Raw genomic sequence first — 19912 nt, forward strand, 5'->3', positions numbered from 1 at the left:
TTTGCTCTTTTGTTCTTAAATGTGTTGGCAATTGGAGCTTTCTTTGTTTCAGTGCTAAGGAGCCCATTTCCATGCTTTGTCAGAAAAGGGCCCACCCCTCTTCTCATGTAGTCTTTTCACAAACTTCCTAGAAGATTATTTCTGTGGGACAGTAGACTCCCTGGAATAGCAAGCTTATCTTTAAAATGCATTTCTAATCTTCTTCTTGCAGCAGCACATGTCACCCAAAATAGTCTCCATGGGCCCACACTTGATTTAACCTTTGCCTGTTCTGTGCGATCTCCTCTCTCTTCTGGGATAATTTTGGAAAGGGTTAAAAAACGTCTTAACTGTTTACATTGATCCGGCTGGAAACAAGTCCGCTGGAGTGAAGCATTTTTAAGATTGATCGCTTTGGGTGTGCAGCCCAGTCCTATGCATGCGAAGAGGAAGAGGCTACGGCTCAGTGGCAGAGCATCTTCTTGACATGCAGAAGGTCCCAGATGCAATCCCTGGCACGTCCAGTTAAAAGGACTAGGCACGATCTAGAATGATCATAGAATCATAGAGTTGGAAGGGGCCATACAGACCATCTAGTCCAACCCCCTGCCCAGTGCAGGATCAGCCTGACAAATATTCATCCAGCCTCTTCTTGAAAATTGGCCAGTGAAGGGGAGCTCTCCACCTCCCTAGGCAGCTGATTCCACTTTTGAACTACTCTGACCGTGAAAAAGTTCTTCCTAATATCCAGCCGGTACCTTTGTGCATGCAATTTAAGCCCATTGCTTCGGGTCCTTCGGGTCCTACCCTCTGCTGCCAACTGGAACAGCTCCCTGCCCTCCTCCAAATGACAGCCTTTCAATTACTTAAAGGGAGTAATCATGTCCCCCCTCAATCTCCTCCAAACTAAACATTCTCAAGGCCCTCAGCCTTTTCTCATAGGGCTCAGAGCCGAGCTACAAATGACACCTTACCGAGGTTGGACACTTGTCAGCTTCCCTCAAGTTTTGATGGGAAATGTCGGCGTCCTGCTTTTACAGCTTGGCTCTCCATTACAGCTGCAAGACCAGGATGCCTACATTTCCCATCAAAACTTGAGGGAAGCTGACAAGTGTCCAACCTGGGTAAGGCGTCACTTGTAGCTTGGCTCTCAGTCTCCAGACCCCTGATCATCCTCGTCGCTCTCCTCTGCACCCTTTCGATTTTGTCCACATCCTTTTTGAAGTGAGGCCTCCAGAACTGATGTAGGGATGTAGCCTTAGCTTACACCTTTTTAACATCTATGACATGTGAGTTTATTTTGCACAGATGACTTGATCTAACAGCACTTTCCATCACCACCAATGTGTAGGCAGCCAGTGCAGATTTTCGAGCACAGGAGTGATACGATCCCGTCTCCCTTCCCCAATAGTTGATTGGCCACTACTAGGGTTGCCAACACTGCTGTGTTAAATGCTGGGAGATTTTGAGTGTGGTGCCTGGGGAAGGTGGAGTTTGGAGAGGATCTGACATCACTTTAGAGCGAAGTTATAGGAATTTTACCTTATTTCTATGGTAAAAAATGTAGAGACATGGGGGAAATCCTAGAGAGTCACTATTGAAGCCATTTACTGACTTTTTTTCTCTTGCTTATCAATTTTTTAAGGATGGGGGACTGGGGCTGAGGGAGGGAGTTTATCTGCCGCAGATGGTAAACTTGCCAACCACATTTTGAACTTATAGAAATGTCCAGACAGTCTTTGAATCTTCAGCAGATCTATTCTAAAACCAGGGCTCATTTCGAGGGGGAATGCACAGGAATGCAGTTCCCCAAAGAGGTCACATGACAGGTGGCCCCACCCACCTGACTCAGCCATTTTGGGCCCGTTTCAGCCTGGATTGGTGCCGAAACAGCCTGGATCGGGCCTCTGATGGGTGGTGGATCACTCTCCCACTCAGCAGCAGCCTGATCCTGACCATTTTGGACCCCTTTTTGGCCATTTTCAGCCCCTTTTTGCCATTTTGGGCCCAATTTCGGCCCTGAATGGCCAGGATTGGGTCCAAAACAGCCAGGATAGGTGATGTCAGGGGGTGTGGCATATGCAAATGTTATGCTAATGAAACACTTCCAGGGTTGTCAAGGGGCATGGCATATGCTGAGTTATGCTAATGAGCTATGCTAATGAGTTCCTCCAGTTCTTTTTCTACGAAATGACCCCTGGCTAAAACACCACCTGAACTCTTTGGACGAAGGATGGGATTAAAATGTACTTAATAGTTAAACTGGCACAAACCCAATATAAATTAATTTGGGTAGTGAGTTAGTGAGTTAAACTGAGGAAATTGGGTTTTATATTCTTGCTTTGCAGCCAAGTGTTCCTATGCAGTTATTCCAGTTTAAGCCCATTAAAATAAGTTTATACTGGAGTAACTGCATAAGATTTAAGCAGACCTGTGTCCATCACCTTAACCCACCTAACAGAATTCTTGTGATGGGAAAGGAGATAGGGGAGCCGTGTACGTTGCCTTTTTGGAGAAAGGGCTGCAGTAAATCTGTAATGTCTTCACCTGAGGAATACTTGGGAATTGTGGTTTTGGTGAATTCTCCATCAGAGTTCCCTGGCTTAGCCCCCTCATCAGAAAAAAACTACACTTCCCAGAATCCTGTGAGGAGAGGGTACGGATTAACCCATTTACAGATTATTAAATAGATGTGTCCCTGACCCATTTCCTTGAGGAAGGATTGGGGGGGGGGGGCGCATTGGCATCTCAGACTTCCATTCTTGTCCCTTTGTTGCTATCGATTTTATTTAGTGGATCACTTTTTCTCAGGCAGGGAACAATCAATATGAATTATAAGATCATCAGAAATCTGTTCCCTGCACACGAAGAATTCCTTTCAAAAGGTTCTTTTGCAGACTGTCAGCCTTTTGTTCTCTGGACAAACAGACTTTTGAATTTCCTCACCCTGGTTAATATTTAGCCAGAATAGCTGAGGCCCTGCGCATGTCATTCGGAAGCGAAAAGCTTGATTTTTCCCGCTCTGGGTCTTTGGCTCGGCTCCTGGACAACTTACTCACTGGGGCGAGAACTTCCTGGAGTTAGGACGTTAAATAAAAGCCTGCTTCCTGTTCTTGCAGCTAATCTTTGGGGGGTGGGTTAGTTCTCAGTAGACGCTGTTTTGGCTTTATGCTGCTTTTTGGAAATGGATTTTTTAAAAAAAAGTATTACAGAAAAAGTAAACGTATGCTGTGTGCTGGGAAATATGAAGGAGCATTATCCACAAAATAATGTTGCAAAATGGGAAGCATTTTTTAAAGCTTCCAGTTCAGCAGGTAAAAGCTATGGCTTGAATTCATATGCTCCCCAGAGGGTGCTGCGATGAGCTGGTAAGCACCTACTGGTGGTCCCTGGCCCCAAGGAGGCTTGATTGGCCCCAACCAGGGCCAGGGCCTTTTCGGTCCTGGCCCCAACCCGGTGGCACTGTAAGTCTGAGGACACCCGGGCCCACCAAGATCTTGTCTCCTTCAAGCGGGCCTGTAAGACAGAGATGTTCCACCAGGCGTATGGTTGAGGCCTTCAGGGTTTCCACCAAATGAGCCTCTCTCCCGGTCTCCCTTATGTCTGTAGGGGGGGGTATTGACCATCTACCCCCCATATATGAGTGACCATGCGTGGTTAAGCTGCACCTCCACCTCCGTCAGATGCTATATGTTTTTTTATACGGTGAGCATGTGTTTTATTAGATGGCTGTGTTAAATGATTGTGATTTTATCTCTGTATATTTATCTATTGTTGTGACCCGCCCTGAGCCTGCTTGTGGGGAGGGTGGGATAATAATAATAATAATAATAATAATAATAATAATAATAATAATAATAATAATAATAATAATAGGAAATTTCCAATGATTGAAGGGACATAAAGTTCTTCTGCCTCTTCCCCCTGCAGTCCCAAATATCCCCTGAAACGCTGCTCCTGGAGGGACTGCCCCCGGCCTGCCTGCCTGGCCACCCAGGAATATCGTAAGCAGGGAGCTAACAAAAATCGCTGCCTCATCTATCTGCAGAAACTCTTTGCCAGATCCAGCCATACCTTTAAAATGTAACCCGAAAGTTGCAGCAAGACCTCTGAGCCAGAAATGCCCCCTTTCAGTACGCCCATGCCCAGGGGTTTTTTTTCCCCTGGGAAAAGAGGCGGCAGAACTCTCAAGAGGGAAATGAGGAAGAAACACAAGGGATTCTTTGAAAGAATATTATTTTCAAGCCCTATTGCTGAGTATTTTCAAGAGGTGCCAGAACTCCATTCCACCATGTTCCCGCTGGAAAAAAAGCCCTGCCCATGCCTATGATTTGCAGTGCCTCTGACTAAAATTGGCTTCCACTGATTTAATTACTTTTCAATAGATTGAAGAAGCATTTAAATTATAGCCCTAATGAAAAACCAAAATCTGGAGATTTTTTTTTTAAGGCAAACAGAATCCGGCACTTTGGTAATTTAGGAGTAATACTATTCACCCATTTTTTATATAACGGAGGATAGGTCCCATTCTCCCCCCGCCCCAGACTCTGATTTACCTGTGCAAACAGTATGGTTGTCATTTGAAATGTGGCCAGCTCTTGTCAGCGGGTCAGAAATTATTGCTGTTCCAGTAGCAAAGATGGACTAGATCCTGGGCCTATGACAAAATAATGTTGATAGGCAGCGATTTCTGCCTATTTCTCCTGTTTCAGAGACTCATGAAATGTTCCTTCAGGGGTCTTCAGAGGGAAAAGGGAATTGGTGGACTTTACCACCCCTTCTTAAAAAAACCTGCCTTAAAGCTGGTCTCTAGATAGGTTTTGAACAAATCAGAGCTCAGAGAAAAGGATTCCCTTTTGGCTGAGGGAAAGGGGCACAAACGTCTGAAAGAGAGTCGAGAGTAAGCTGTGAGTTTGCAGAAGGTGAAGCTTTTTGGGGGTTGGGGTGGGTCAGACTCCCTCTCCCTCTCTGGGATCTCTTGTCTTAGGGATTCTGGGGCCTTGAGCAAAAGTCAAAGATGGGGGGGGGCCACACCCATTTTATTTTCTCCGAGTAAGAATAAAGCTCGGGATTTTCACTGTGCAGCACAGTTCTGACTTCGCTCTGTTTTCCACCCACCATTTTTCATCACTCCTGCTGGCCATATGGGCCCACCCACTGTGGAGCCCTAGGTAATTGCCCATGCTGCCCCATAAGTAAAACCATCTCTGAGCTTTGTGCAGTCTGTTTTTAGGGTGGGGGCATAATGCTTCAGCAGGGCACGTGTTTTTTACAGAGGGTCCTTGGTCCAGTCCCCAGCATCTCCGTTTTCTGGTGATTGAAAAGACCTTCTTCGGCCAAAGACCTTGCAGAGATGCTCTTTTTTGGTCTATTCCAATGGATAGCAGCTCTCCAGGGACTCTGGCAGAGAGAATCTTCCCAAGACCTCTAAGCTGAGATCCTTTTAAGTAGAGATGGCTCCTTCTGCATGCGGAGTTGGTTCTCTACCACAGCCCTTCCCCTGAGCTCATGATAGGAGAGCAAAGCCGTCATCGTCGCCACTCTGAAGCACTGCATTTGTCTTGTATCATCCTTTTCATTCTCTTGTTGGAATTGGACTGATTGTAGGGCAGCTGTCTCCAGCAGTTGAACAACGGTGCAAACTTCATGGATCCCGGCTTCCAACAGAAACTGGAGGATGAGAAAGAGCTTATCCGTCGGGCCATCCAGAAGGAGCTCAAGATGAAGGAAGGGGCCGAAAACTTGCGGCGAGTGACCACCGACAAGAAGAACCTGGTGCACGTGGAGAATGTGTTGAAATCTTCCAACCGCAAGCTGGAGCGGTTGCACTGGGAACTCCAGGAACTCAATGCTCGGATTGTGGCCACTGAGAAAGAGAAGGAGAAGATTCCAGGTGGGTGGTGGCACCTGTAACGGGCCAGGGATGAATGTGGAGGTCGAGTGTTGGGGACCAGCTGGGCATCTTCTGTTGCTGGTCTTGTGATGAGCACAGTCCAGTCAGAGATGAGGTCTGCATATTGTGGAGAACCTACAGGCAATCTCCTTAAATCACTTAATAATTCTAAAATATGTATTCTACAAGATTCTTTATTGTTATATTCAGGGCTTTTTTTCTGGGAAAAGAGGTGGTGGAACTCAGTGGGTTGCTACCTCCGAGAAAGTGGTCACATGGCTGGTGGCCCCGCCCCCTGATCTCCAGACAGAGGGGAGTTGAGATTTCCCTCCATGCCATGGCGCGGAGGGCAATCTCAACTCCCCTCTGTCTGGAGATCAGGGGGCGGGGCCACCAGCCATGTGACCGTTTTCAAGAGGTTCCGGAACTCCGTTCCACCGCGTTCCAGCTGAAAAAAAGCCCTGGTTATATTGTTCTGTTCCCTTAGATGTGGTTTTCCACTCGGATAGCTTTGTTCTGTTTCTAAGGGCGCTTCGCCCTTTTCCCGTTGGGGTGGCAATGGCAGGTTTGGGTCCTGCTCCAACAGTGTCTCCTAAGAACATTAGAAGAGCCCTGCTGGATTTCTAGTGCCGTTTCTAGTCCAACACCCCGTTTCACACAGTGGTGATAGGGGAATTTTTTAATAGTACTCTGCTGCCAATTACAAATTCCCCTGCTACCCCTTACTCACATATATTCCAAGACTCCAGTCTCAGTGATACAAGGAAATACGTGTTTTATTGTGTTTCAAATAAAGCCCAGGTGCCTGTTGCCTCTCTCTGGATCATATGCATAAATACCATTTCCATCAGAGAACAGAAAAAGGTTAATACAAACATCTCTTCAGAATTACATTTCCCAGGATGCATGGTACCCAACAAGCCTGATTGACAGTTCAGTGTGATGATCTCACTGCTTGGAGCCACACTTCTGTTATGGGTTCGAGTCTTTTCTGGGAAACTGTTCTTCCAAGGCTAAAACTTAGTTATGAAGTAAAAACAAGAGAAAATGTTTACAAGTTGAAAGGAACTTTCTCGTCTCTCTGTAAGATCGAGCTGACCTGCAATTTAATCTCTAAAGTGAGGGAGAAAGAATCTGCCTACTGAAGCAAATTTGCCTCCTGTGTGGGTGTTCAGCTTGAATAAAGCTCACATTGGATTTTAGGAGAGGGGTCCTCAGAAAAACCCCTTAACCAGCTTACCAGTTACCCTGCTTTTCTCTTGAATGAAGGGTAGAGTTGCCAAGTGATTTACAAATCACAAAACCAAAATGACGAGACCGTGATAGCAGCGGAATGAAACCAGCAGGAAGTTAAAGCTAGCCGATAGGAGATAAAACTGGCATGATGTAATGGTTGGACCAAGATCTGAGAGACTTGGGTTCAGATTCCCACTCTTCCATGGAAACTTGCTGGGTGACGTTGGGCTCGTCGTACAGTCTCAGCCAAACCTACCTCACAGGGTTGTTGAGAGGATAAATTAGAGGAGAGAATGATGTAAGCAACCTTGGGTCCATATTGGGGAGAAAGTCGAATCTAAGTGAAGTTCTAAATACAAATTGTGTAACTCAAACCCCGATTAAAACCAGCAAAAACATTAACAGGCTTCTTTCTATGTTTTTTTTTAAAAAAACAATAAAATGCACAGAGCTTAGCATCTGACTGCTGTCTTTGGAAGACTGATGGTGGTTCTTGGAGGGTTTGGCCCTGCATTTAGATGAAAAGATGCGGCAAGAATTAACTAGCCAGCAATTCAGAAGACAAGAAAGAAAGAAAATTGTGAGCAGCGCAGGCTCTTTCCCACCCCCCCGTCATACACTTGCATACCCAACTATGAATTTTGTATCTGCTGTATTTTCATTGTTAGCTCCCGTGGCAGCCAGTTGGTCCAGAAAGCTGGCACTAAATATAGTAAGATTAAAGGAGACACAGTGGGGTGAGGCGGTGTTAGATAAATCTGCTTCTGGTGGTCCCAGAGACTTCTTGAGAATCAAGCCTGCTCCTGTCTTCAGAGAGACACCCCTTCATCTGAGTAACCCTGCCCTGGAATTGTTCTGTTATGATAAGAAGAGCAAAATGTTGTTTCAAAGGTGGTGTGTGTATGTGGTGCCCTCAAGTCATAGCTGACTTATGGCGACCCCTGGCAGTGTTTTCATGGCAAGAGACTCTCAGAGGTGGTTTGCCATTGCCTGTCTCTGCAACCCTGGTCTTCGCTGGAGGTCTCCCATCCAGTTACTAACCAAGGCCAGCCCTGCTTAGCTTCTGAGATCTGACGAGCTGGACTATCCAGGTCAAGGCTTCAAAGGTGGTGTTGAGCCTTTTTCTTTCTGCTGCTGTTCAGTTGGGCTGAATTTTTTAATCATCTTGTTTTGGTCTGTTGGAAGTCCCCTCGAGAATCCCTTGACTGTGTGATTATCTTATGTAATACATAAATAAGCTGGCTTTTATAGAGAACTTGGCAAAATGCCTCTCCTAAGAACGTCAGAGCCCTTCTGGAACAGACCAAAGACAGGACAGCATGTTTGTTTAAAATGTTTACACCTGCCGCACAGCTCGTTACTCCCAAGGCAACTTCCGACAATGGACATCAAAGCAATGAGAATTCTACGATAAGATGTCAGGATGCACACAGTGAAAATCCAGTGATAAAAAGCCATGACAACGGAAACATGGACCACTTTCACACACTCTAACATCACGCAAAACTCACGGAACGAGGGCGTCTTCATGGCGCGATTTCTGACATCATCAGCACACTATGAAAACGGAATCATGATAGGATGACGTCATAAATCGCGCTGTGAAGACGCCCTCGTTCCGTGAGTTTTGCACGATGTTAGAGAGTGTGAAAACAGCCGTGGTGGCATGAGGAGCATGTAGCTCAGTGGCAGAGCCCATATTTTGCCTACAGAAAGTCCCATCAAGAAGGATCTTAGGTAGCAGTCACTTTGGAATGACTTTCCTTTGACTCGGCCTGGTGGTCTTCAGCTCCTGGGTCAGGATCTATCTTCTGGGTCGCAAGCCCCAACACAGCTGCATGCTTGGGGATGTTTCTTCATGGAAGGACCTTCTGCTAAGGTCTATATGTAGGAAGCAAGGGTGCTACCCCCCCCTCCTTTGCGCATTGAAAGGCACGGCAGGAGAGCAATGGGAAGTCACTCAGTCCAGAGGATTCCTTTTGAGCACAGGCAGGTTAGAGGATGTGGTATTTCCTCTTCCTGTCATGTGACTAACGTTACCTTTTTCCAACGGCTCCAGGCTGCTGCCTGAGTGTTCAAGCTGGGTCTGGAGCAGTCAAAGACTTAAGACTATGGCTGATTCCACACACATTGGATAATACACTTTCAATGCACTTTATCAATCGTTTGAGGTGGATTTTTTGTTCCGCACACGAAAAAATCCATTCCAAATGATCTATAAAGAGGATTGGAAGTGCATTATCCAATGTGTGTGGAATCACTGCATGACCGAGTATTGAACTAGATGAGTCAGTGATCTGATGTGATAGCTGTTTCTTTTTTTGAAGAATACTTTTTATTTTATTGATAAGATTAAAAGCCCAATAAAAAGGGCAAAGAAGAAAAAGGAATAAAAAGGAGAGATAAAAAGAGAAGAACAAAAATTAAAAGAAAAAAACAAAGAAAAATCGTACATATTTCATTTTCTATTTTTCCCTACAACACCTGTCCTATCTTTACAAACATTATACTTGTAGTTTTGATACCTCCAAGATATCTGTTTCATACATTCAGTTTCAAGGCTGAACACTGTAGTGAGAGTGGTCTTTATTCTTGGTTACGCGTCCAGGAATCTGGTTAGAGCAGTGTTTCCCAACCTGTGGATCTCAAAGCCTCTGAAAGTGGGTCTCAGGCCAGCCGTTCTTAATAGTGGCTCCTCCTCTTTGCACCCTTCTCTTTCATTCCTCTTCTTCCTTTCCAGTTTCTCACATTTTTGCCTCACCCTCCTTCTTTGCTACAATAATGAGGTGGGGGAAGCTGTCTGGCAACTAGTAATGTTATGATAGTAGCTGGAAGAAGGCGGGGACGGCTGTAGAGAAGGTGGGAGTTCAGTGCATGGGAAAACTAGAGGGGGAAAGAAAGAGGTGGGTGTGAATGCAGTTTGTGTCTTGGCATTGCTCCTTCAGGAGCCCAACCTCTTGCCCAGCCCTCTGTGGTGCCCCACTGCCCTCTTTCTGCAGTGGGAGATTTATTTCACTGAGCTGCTTGCCACCCGCATCTTTGGTGACATCTGCCATCTTCCTGCATCTCCTCAACCCAGCATGCCCTTCCCCCCCCAGCACCTTCTCAATCTCTTGGACCAGCCTTGGATGGATCACCATATGAAATAAATTTGGACTTGAGGGTCGGCATACGCAAAAAGGTTGGGAACTAGAGATGGACAGGAACCAAATACGAACCAAAGTTTGTCACAAACTGGGCCGGTTTTTGGTTCGTGAACTGGCGGTTTGTTGGAGCTCATTTCTGACAAACTGTGACGAACAGCTATTATTTTTAGAGCGGTTCGTATGGTTCGTTTTTTGGTTCGTCACTGCATACAGCCTGGCGCTGATCAGTCTGTTACCTAGTCAACGAGGGGATGGGCTTTCTGCAGATCTTATGCAGCCCTGGAAGCGATGAACCAAACAAACCGGTATGCAAACCGGGCAAATTCATGGCGGGTCATGATTCGTGAAACACGATGAACCACGAACCGCAACAAGCCACCATTTTCCCAGTTTGTGCCCGCCTTTATTGGAAACCGCTGGGTTAGAGATCTCATCTGGAGCCGTTAACATTTTAGATGTTTCCTGGAGCAAGAGTTTTACTTCTGATCCCCTTGCTTGGGAAATACTAAAATCTGACGGGGCCTGAGTGATGCAGCATCACGGGGGTGTCTGTTTTCTTTGCACAGAGGGAAATGTGTCCCCTGACCCTTGCCTCTGGGAGAGGAGCCCAGACCCAGTGGCGAGGAGAATAGAGGCTCTGAAGAAACAGCTCCACATCGAGCTGAAGGTGAAGCAGGGAGCAGAGAACATGATCCAGATGTATTCTAGCGCCCCAAAGGTGAGTTTGACTGAGTAAAAGGCTGTGCTTAGCAAGGTGCGAGGACACTATGGCAGATCTTCACTTTGTGTTTAAAAATCTTTTTATTAACATGGCTTTTAGTTTTGTTGTGACTTGGTTTTTGCATTATACATTTTAAATGAATGCTCGTGAATTGGAGAGTTCTTCTGAATTTCTAAGAGTAAGCTGCTTGGAGTTTTGGCAGGGTAGATGTGAAATAAATCAGTATCTTTTTAAAAAAAGTTGCCGTGGATGCATCAAATACTAACATAATGCCAAGAAGGGGAAGCGGGATGGGGATGTGTTGGTAGGGCTGGCCGGGAAGGACTTACCGGGAAGGTTGTCGGTGAGCAGCTATCATGGAGGGCAGTAGGCAGCATGGAACAAGCTGAGCCAAATGGGCCCTGGAGATGATGGGAACGGGGTGGGCACACGTAGAGGCACCGCCATCATAACCGCAGCCCAGGGCCAAGCCAAGCAGATCCTGTGGCACAACTAGCCCTGCAGAGGCGGCTTGGCTTGGCTGGCTCCAGGGCTGATCCCTTCCTGTGTGCAGGTGTGTTGGGGGGGGCAACTATACAAATAAGTATTTGCTCAGGCCCAAGCTATGTGTTACATTCTCCTCCCCCCTCCACAGTCTGCACAGATGCACAGGGGGAGGTAGTGTAATGTTGTAGTGGTGCCTAAACACATGCACCACCCTCAGTGGTGGGAGGCTGTGCCCCTTTTCATGGGGCGCTTGCGGAGCATTGCAATGTGTTTCTACACAGATCTATAATACCTGCCTATCTCTGCAGTGTAAAAGTTCCTCTCTCTGTATGTGTACCTTTCCCCCTTTAGAATGAATGGGTGTTATGCTAGTAAATTAAAAAAAGTCTGATCAAACAGCTATAATATTAAGATTGGGAGCCCCCTAACCCCGCTCCAGACGTGTGGGGCTCAGCACGTGTTAGTCTCCAAGTGAGTTGATGGATGCTGATGTGGGCCACGAAGGCCACCGGTCTGGCTTCAGAGGTGCCCTGAAGCGAAAAAGGGTTACCTTTCTTGGAGACGCATCCCAGGCTCCTATCCGATACCTGCAGCACACAGAGAGAAGTGCAGGATGCTGCTGGACGTACCTAAGGGCACCATATTGCGGTGTGTGCCAGAAGCCTGTCTTGCACAGCCAGGATCTCTGCTGCCGTTTCTTCCCAGGAACGGAAACTGCTAGCCGCAGCTCAACAGATGCTCCAGGACAGCAAGACCAAGGTTGAGTTGATCCGGATGCAGATTGCGAAGGTGTCTCAGTCCGCAGGTGGCGCAGACAGTGCAGTGGATCCAGCAGGTAAAGGGATGCGGTGCTGGAGCCTCGCTCCGAAACAACTCGCAGTCTTCACAGAGAAAAAAAATGAAGCCTAACTTCTATAAACGGAAGCAAATCTGTTTTTAAAAAGGGAACACGGAGAAGTGATTGTTGCAGGGATAATATCATACTTTGTACACCGCTCTGAGTGGGTGTTAAGTTGTCATGAAGGGCAGTTGGTATAGCATTTGAAAGTGGTCTATAGTTCCAAAACCTTTCCAAAATCCCACTTGTGTGGGATGAATTATTTTTTCGGTGGTCACCCAATCTTCCAATATTTCCAGCAGATATTTGCTATACAGTTTTGCTGTTGTGTCAAGTAGACTTATTGGTCTATAGTTTTGCGGGTCACATTCAGGGCTTTTTTCCAGCTGGAACGCGGTGGAATGCAGTTCCAGAACCGCTTGAAAATGATCACATGGCCGGTGGCCCCGCCCCCTGATCTCCAGACAGAGGGGAGTTTAGATTGCCCTCCGTGCCACTGGAGCGGCGCGGAAGGCAATCTCAACTCCCCTCTGTCTGGAGATCAGGGGGCGGGGCCACCAGCCATGCGACCATTTTCTCCGAGGGCAACCCACTGAGTTCCACCACCTCTTTTCTCAGAAAAAAAGCCCTGGTCAGATTTATCCCCTTTTTTGTGCATAGGTACCACTATGCTCAGCTTCCATCCGGAGGGGATTAGGCCTGAACCATTTAAGGGCAGTATATAAATCTGTTGTTGTTGCTAATTTAGCATCATTTATTTCCGCTGCTCATGGAGAGGGGTAAGCAGCTATGAAAGGCACTGCAGCCCCACTCTTGGAAGCACCGAAAATCACATTTGCGCCCCCCCCCTTGTGGGGGTCACCAGACATTGATGACACTTTTCTTAGCCTGTCTCTGCAGCCCTTAGGACCAGAGCCTTGCTTTCGAAAAGCAGGCAACCTGAAATTCTTGTGCTGCTTCCAAGTTCTACACCTCCATGCCCTCCAACTCCACAATACACAGAACCCAGGTTACGGGCAGCTTTACTGGGAAGTGACCTGATTTTTCTGATCTCCTCAGTAAGGAATGGAGGCACGATCAGCCTGCTGGACCTGCGCCTAGAGGAGCTCCGGCATCGCCTGCGGATTGAAGCTGCGGTGGCCGAAGGAGCCAAAAACGTGGTGAAGATTCTGGGCAGCAGGCGGGTGCAGGACCGTAAAGTTTTGGCTGAGGTAGGCAAGCTTGACTCCTGCTTTCCCATTGGTTATGTATTCAGAGTTTGGTATGCAGGCCCCACTGGATCCAACCATGGGTCCATCTAGAACAGCATTTAGGTTTTCACAGTGGCCAACAGATATCTCTCAAGGTTCCCCAAAACAGGGCTGCAAGGCAGTTGCTCACTTGCAGCATCTGCTTCTCCAGCAGTGACTTTCAGAGGTGTTCTGCCTCTAATCATGGATATTCCCTCTAATTAACATGTCTAAGAACCAAACTCTCCGCCTTGAATTTATGTAATCCCCTTTTAAAAACATTTAAACTAGCAGTTTATGAGGTTTCTGGGGCACTTTTCAAGCATGTCAAAGAAGCGAACAGAAATAACAATTAAATACACAGTTATAGTCATAAACTCGTCATCTCCAGCATCCTCGAAGCACTCCCCTACCTCTCACTTGTATGTGCGTGCAGGTACACACTCTCTTCCCTTCATCTCTTAATTCTTGGAAGAGGGAATATCTCAAGGGCTCGGTCTTACTGCCATTATGAAGACTGGCAGCTGTCTATACACTCTGCCCCAGGGTGCTGGGTCTGAGAGGTCAACCATAATAACATAATAATAACATTTGATTTATATGCCGCCCTTCAGGACAACTTAACGCCCACTCAGAGCGGTTTACAAAGCATTTTATTATTATCCCCATGGCAATCACTCTGTGAGGTGGGTGGGGCTGAGAAAGCTCTGGAAGAGCTGCGACTGACCCAAAGTTACCCAGGTGGCTTCAAGCGGAGGAGTGGGTAATCAAACCCAGTTCTCCAGATTAGAGTCTGGCTGCTCTTAACCATTACGCCAAACTGGCTCTCAAGTCCTCCTGTGGCCCCAGGGTTTTAGCAGCTGCCTGATAACATCAGACTTTGATGCTGGTAAGAAAGACATTCGAAAGCTTTAGGGCAGCTGCAGTGAAATCCAATCTGGCCTTCCCCTCCCTGAGGGGTTGAGATCAGTATCTTCCTAACGGACCCGTGATTCAGCGGAGCTCCTCTTTTAAATGCTAAAGCCACCACTTGAAACTAGTCTGAAAAACTACAGAAAACCATGGCTGTTTAAGTTTTTCTTGAATACTGGCCCAATTAATGGCTGTTCGCCATCTTTGTTCTATTAGAGCGGACCGTACCATGAGGCCAGGGGCAGCATCCGCTGCAGGCATTCAGGTTGGGGCACTATTAAGTGTAGCAGAACAGGGGCAGGTGGGGATGTATCTAACCCACAAAGTATGACCTGCCTGTGCAAACGCTACTGAACCACCTGGTAGCTGCACAAAGCAAGTTTCAGTTTGACAACTGCCTGTGAATTTGTCCTTCTGCTGACGGGGTGGGGAGAGGAGGTGTGGGGCAGGAGTAGAAAAAGGGATGCTACTTGGAGTTTCCATTTCAGGCACCAAGCTGTTCTCATGCAGTGTTCTGTTGGAATATTTTGTTTACTCTCCCAGAAGCAAAGGGCAACATTCATGATTCTCCCCTCACCATTTTATCTTCACTACAACCCTGTGAGGTAGATTATGCTGACAGACTGGTTCATGATCACCCAGTGAGTCAGGGAAGAGTGGGCAATAAACCTGGGCCTCTCAGATCCTAATCTGACGCCAATCACTGCACCACACTGGCTTGTGGGCCTTTTGGATGCATTCAGACCTTAACAACAAACCATGGTTTAATTAAACTTTGGTTGGCTGTCTGGATGCAGACAATCCAGCAAACCCTGCTTTGATGATTGGGACCAAGCTGCGATTCCAAACCAGAGTTTGTAGCTGTTTTGTTAACCTTTGTGTGCTGCAATTCAAGTTGATCCCTCCCCCGTGCCCCCATTACGCCCAATGGTAGAGATGGAAAATAAACAGGGATAATGGATACATCAAAAACAATTGACTAGTTTTCATCATCATCGTTTAGCAGCATGAGAGTCAACAAAAGCAACCTGGTCTTCAAGAGTCTGAATTGACAAACCGCGGCCGGTTGCATAGTGTTGCGCCCTCTGGCCACGGAGATGGGAGATGGCAAAGCAGCAAGAACTGGACAGATGAGAGTTTACACCAAATAGGGGTTACCTCTGCACTGGGAAGGGGGCTGATTCCCTGTTTTTATATCACGCTGCTGCAGCAAATGGAAAGCCATCCATTGTAGTGTAGAGCCTCCACACAGGGCGATTCCCTTCTCCCCCTTCTTTCCCCCCTCTCCTCCCTCCAGAGAGTTTTTTGCAATTTTTTAAAATCACTCAGTAATTCGTATATCATGATATTTTAACACTATTGCAATGTATGTACTATCAATGATTTTTAAAACTCTGGGAAAAAACCCCGGTGGGCAGGAGAGGAAGTGGCACCAGATGGGGGCAATTGTGGTGCAGAAACCTACATTTTCCCTTCCACACTTACCCCAAACCTGCTCTGGGTACCTTTTTTTAGGAAAGATTGTACCAAAAGTATAGCTCTGCTTTGACAACCTGGAAAGATGAGTGATGTCCTGTGGAAGTCCCCAGAAGAGACGCTGCATTTGGAGGTGCAAGGCGGAGCGGGAGGTGCTGGTGGAAGCAACCAGAGACCTTTCACTTAAATTTGGCAGAATCATCCAAGCATGCGCTTTAATTTAGACTATTCAGCTTAACACCCCATAGGCCGTACACTATAACAAAGTTCAAGAATTAAAAATAAGAGTTAAAGAAAAGGTGGTCACGTCCGCAGTGCAGCGTTTGCAAAGGCTACTCAGTAATAGTCTTAATTTTAAGGCATCAGGAATGTTTGAATGCTTCAGTGGCCATTTTTAAGGACTCTCTATCTGGCTAGTTCATGCGTTGGGCAGTGAAAGATGGTACGATACAGTGAATGCACGCGCTGCATTTGACGCAAATGCTGTCTAAGAGGGTGTTGGAGTGCAGCCTTTGAGTGCAGGCAGTGGTGGTCCTTAATGCCCGAGCTTTTCTTTTGACCCCTTCTCCTTCTTCCAGGCTCAGGCGTGCTTGCAAGAATCTGCGCAGAAGATCGACCTACTGCGCCTCTCTCTCGAGCAGCTTCTGGGCGAACTTTCTCCCGATCACCCCAAGAGGGCGCTCATCAAACAGGAGCTGGTGAACACTTTCTGTCTTGGTGCTCAGCAGGGCGGTGGGCAGCCAGTTGCCACTCTCATCAAGCCCACGGCCATTACGGGTAACTTTTCCATTCTGGGGGATTTGGGAGTGGGTGGGAGAGCGGCTTGGAAATGATTCTCTGTGGAAATGAAGAGCTCAACTTCCTCTTCCTACAAGCCTACAGGGGAATTTCAAAGGGAGATTAGAAAGAGAGACTGCTAAATTGCAACTGATAACAAAGCTCAAGACAACGCAGCCACCTGGACTGAATCGAAACAAAGACTTCCTGTCTCATTATCAATGCTAATTTCTCCACACTCACTACCCCTCTGCATACCCTACCCTATTCAATCATGCCTGCCTTTGTCATTCACCGGCTATTATCATTCGGCCTCTGTAATCACTCCATCTCCAAGATATAAGGACTGATGGACTCACATTCTAGCTTAATAAATCCTTACCCCAGCATTATTGTTATCTCTATATTCAAGATGAGGAGACAAGTTGAGTGGCATGCCTGAGGCCATCTAGTGAGTGGCAGAGGTGAGATTCAAACTGGAGGCTTCCCAGGTCACGGCTCATTCTCTTAACCCCCCTATACCACAGCAGCACTCAAATATCCACCTCTCTGTGAAGTGCCCTGGGGAGTTTCTTTGATGAACTCCTTGTCTTTGGTGGTTAAGAGCGGCAGGACTCTAATCTGCAGAGCCGGGTTTGATTCCCCACTCCTCTGCTTGAAGCCAGCTGGGTGACCTTGGGCCGGTCACAGCTTCCCGGAGCTCTCTCAGCCCCACCCACCTCACAGGGTGATTGTCATGAGGATAATAATAATGTACTTTGCAAACCACTCTGAGTGTGCATTAAGTTGTCCTGAAGGGCGGGATATAAATCTAATGTTGTTGTTGTTATTTTCAGGCAGTAAGGCTAAATTTGGGATTGTGTTTTGGAGATGCTGTGGACATCACGTTTTCATATTTCTGGACTTGTTTACAGATGGCCTTTGTCAATCTTCAGGGAAAGCAGATGGGTGGTACTGCCTAGGGGATTGTCCTCAGTTGGGGATAGTCTGTGGTTTCAAACGCCAGTCTGTTCTCCAGTGGTCTAGGCGGTGAAAGTACTTTCTACTGCGCAAGCCAACTCCTTCAGAGTTGGTCAGACTTTATAACTCTCTGCCTTCCTCCTTTCATATTGCTTTGGTTGTCAACCTCTCCAAGTGGGGGCTGGAGTTCTCCTGGAACGATACCTGATCAAAGTCCCTTCTCAGGTACTGCCCCCAATTCTCCAGGAATTTCCTAAGACGTACTTGGCCACCCTGCTGGTATGTGAAGTATATCACATAAAATTCCATAGGTAACTACATATGTGATGTGCTAGCCTTGTGAGGATCCTGCCATTGCATTTGGGGAAGGGAGCTGTAGGCCAGGAAAGTTTATGGTAGAATAAAAAACTTGATAGTCTTCAGCGCTGTCTTCTGCTGCAATGGACTTAAATTGCTACCCATCTGGGATTATGCGGCCAAGCAGAGCAGATACCACAACCATTAGAAGATTATTAGCTCCCACTGATGAAACATCAGCCAGCCATCCTGGGCTATTAACCAGCAATTTGCTTATCAAAGGAATGGACCACTGGCTGCAGAGAAAAGTCTTCTATGGGACATGGGTAGGGCTGGGGCTTGACAGCTAATGAAAGATGAATTCCTAAGGGGAATTAGCAGCAGCCAAAAGGAAAGCAAGTCTTTGTGGCACCTGAAAGGCTACCAAATGTGTTGTGGCAGAACCGATTGTGAGGAAGAGCCTACTTATCTTGTACATCAGTTGGTATACCCAGTAGGCAGAAGTACTCCGGGGAGGGGAGAACTCCAGCAGTGCAAGACATCAGTATGCTCCATTATATTGCTGAGAACAGACGAAAGAAGATCCCATTGGAAAGAGCAAGCAGTCCCGATAAAGTGGCTACGGCCTGCTTCCCCCAGCTGAGGAGATGGCAAAGAGAGCGATCAGGAATGGACAGTTTGTGCAGTGAGCCAGCCTCTCATGGTCCCAATCTGGCCCCATGAATGGCAGAAGGACATTGCTGGTACATGACAGTGCGTATTGCACAGGATGTGCCAGTAAATGGGTGGGGTATGACCAGTACGGCTTTTGAAAATGAGTTTCCATATGGGTGAAATGCAGCAAACTTTTTAGTGTATCCAAATTTTAAATTGGATTATTGATGGGGGGTGGGGGGATGACGATGACGACAGTATCCGCTCTGTGGGATGCCTGTTGGCTGTCTCGTCCAAATCTTGGGCTTTGTTGCTGGAGGCCTCTGGTAACTGCCCTGGCCTGGGCCTTCTGCGTGGAAAAATCCACTGGAGATGCTGAGAAGAGCGCCTGAGCTCCATATCTTCATGAAGGCGGAGCTCCATACAAGCACATATGAATAGATTCTTTCATGGTGCGGGCGCAGCTGGTTAGCTGACATGGCCCGTTGGCTGTTTGTGATGGCGAACGGGCTTTACTGTGCTTGCAAGATGTTAAGCTTCTTTGAGTCCTCTGTGCCGGAGAAAAAACAGGGTAGAAGTGCTTTAAATCACTCAGTCAGTAGCCCTGATAAATGGAGAATCCATTTACACTCTGATTTTATGATATGACTAGGTAATTAGTTGGACTTGAGTGCCTTTTGAACTTAACATGTTCTGTGAACCTGCTGAAATTTTGCTACTTGGGTCATCTTCCTCTTCTCCTTCCCTCTGCTGATTTTCGGCGACGTTTCTCAGGGATGTTGGAAGTGCGATTGATGGGCTGCCAGGACCTGCTGGAAAGGGTCCCGGGCCGCTCTCGAGTGGCTAGCTCAACACCTGTCTTTGGGAGCCCCAGTGATCTGAAGCCCTTGACTCGGACGTGGGCCGGCGTGAGCATCCACGGCCGGGGGGCTGCTACAAAACCCATTCGGAACGAGGAGCTGGGCAGTAAGTTTGCCACTTCTGGTTGGGTTGCTTGGTGGTGTCTGTTTTGATTTTGCTGCTGGCAGTGCGTGTTTGGAAGTGGGCTAAGTTCTTCTATCAGTGGAGGTAAAAAAAATACTGATTTTTATTGGCTAACATAGGGCACCCTGGGTGGGGGGAGGGAAGCAACCGGAGAAGGCTTGGAATTCTGTTCCCTGCTTTTTTTAATGTCATTTACGGTCCGCCTTTCTCACGGAAACTCAAGGCGGATTACACAGTGTGAGAGTAGTACAGTCAGCGTCAAAGATAATTTCATAAACAATGCCTTAAGGTAAATAAACACAAGTGTACAAAGACATAACATGA

General features: G+C 47.0%; 1 protein-coding gene across 1 annotated transcript in view; it reads left to right on the forward strand.

The window, feature by feature from the left end:
* The window catches only part of PKN3 (protein kinase N3), a 55620-nt gene that overhangs the window by 7178 nt on the left and 28530 nt on the right, over positions 1-19912 (forward strand). The window contains exons 2-7 of the mRNA XM_054998531.1: positions 5587-5872; positions 10821-10972; positions 12167-12296; positions 13359-13510; positions 16495-16693; positions 19379-19570. Of these exons, the coding sequence (XP_054854506.1) occupies positions 5587-5872; positions 10821-10972; positions 12167-12296; positions 13359-13510; positions 16495-16693; positions 19379-19570 (1111 nt within the window). The remainder of the gene's footprint in view (positions 1-5586; positions 5873-10820; positions 10973-12166; positions 12297-13358; positions 13511-16494; positions 16694-19378; positions 19571-19912) is intronic.

The sequence above is a fragment of the Eublepharis macularius genome, chromosome 14 (assembly GCF_028583425.1).
Source record: "Eublepharis macularius isolate TG4126 chromosome 14, MPM_Emac_v1.0, whole genome shotgun sequence".
In the NCBI taxonomy this organism is placed as follows: domain Eukaryota; kingdom Metazoa; phylum Chordata; class Lepidosauria; order Squamata; family Eublepharidae; genus Eublepharis; species Eublepharis macularius.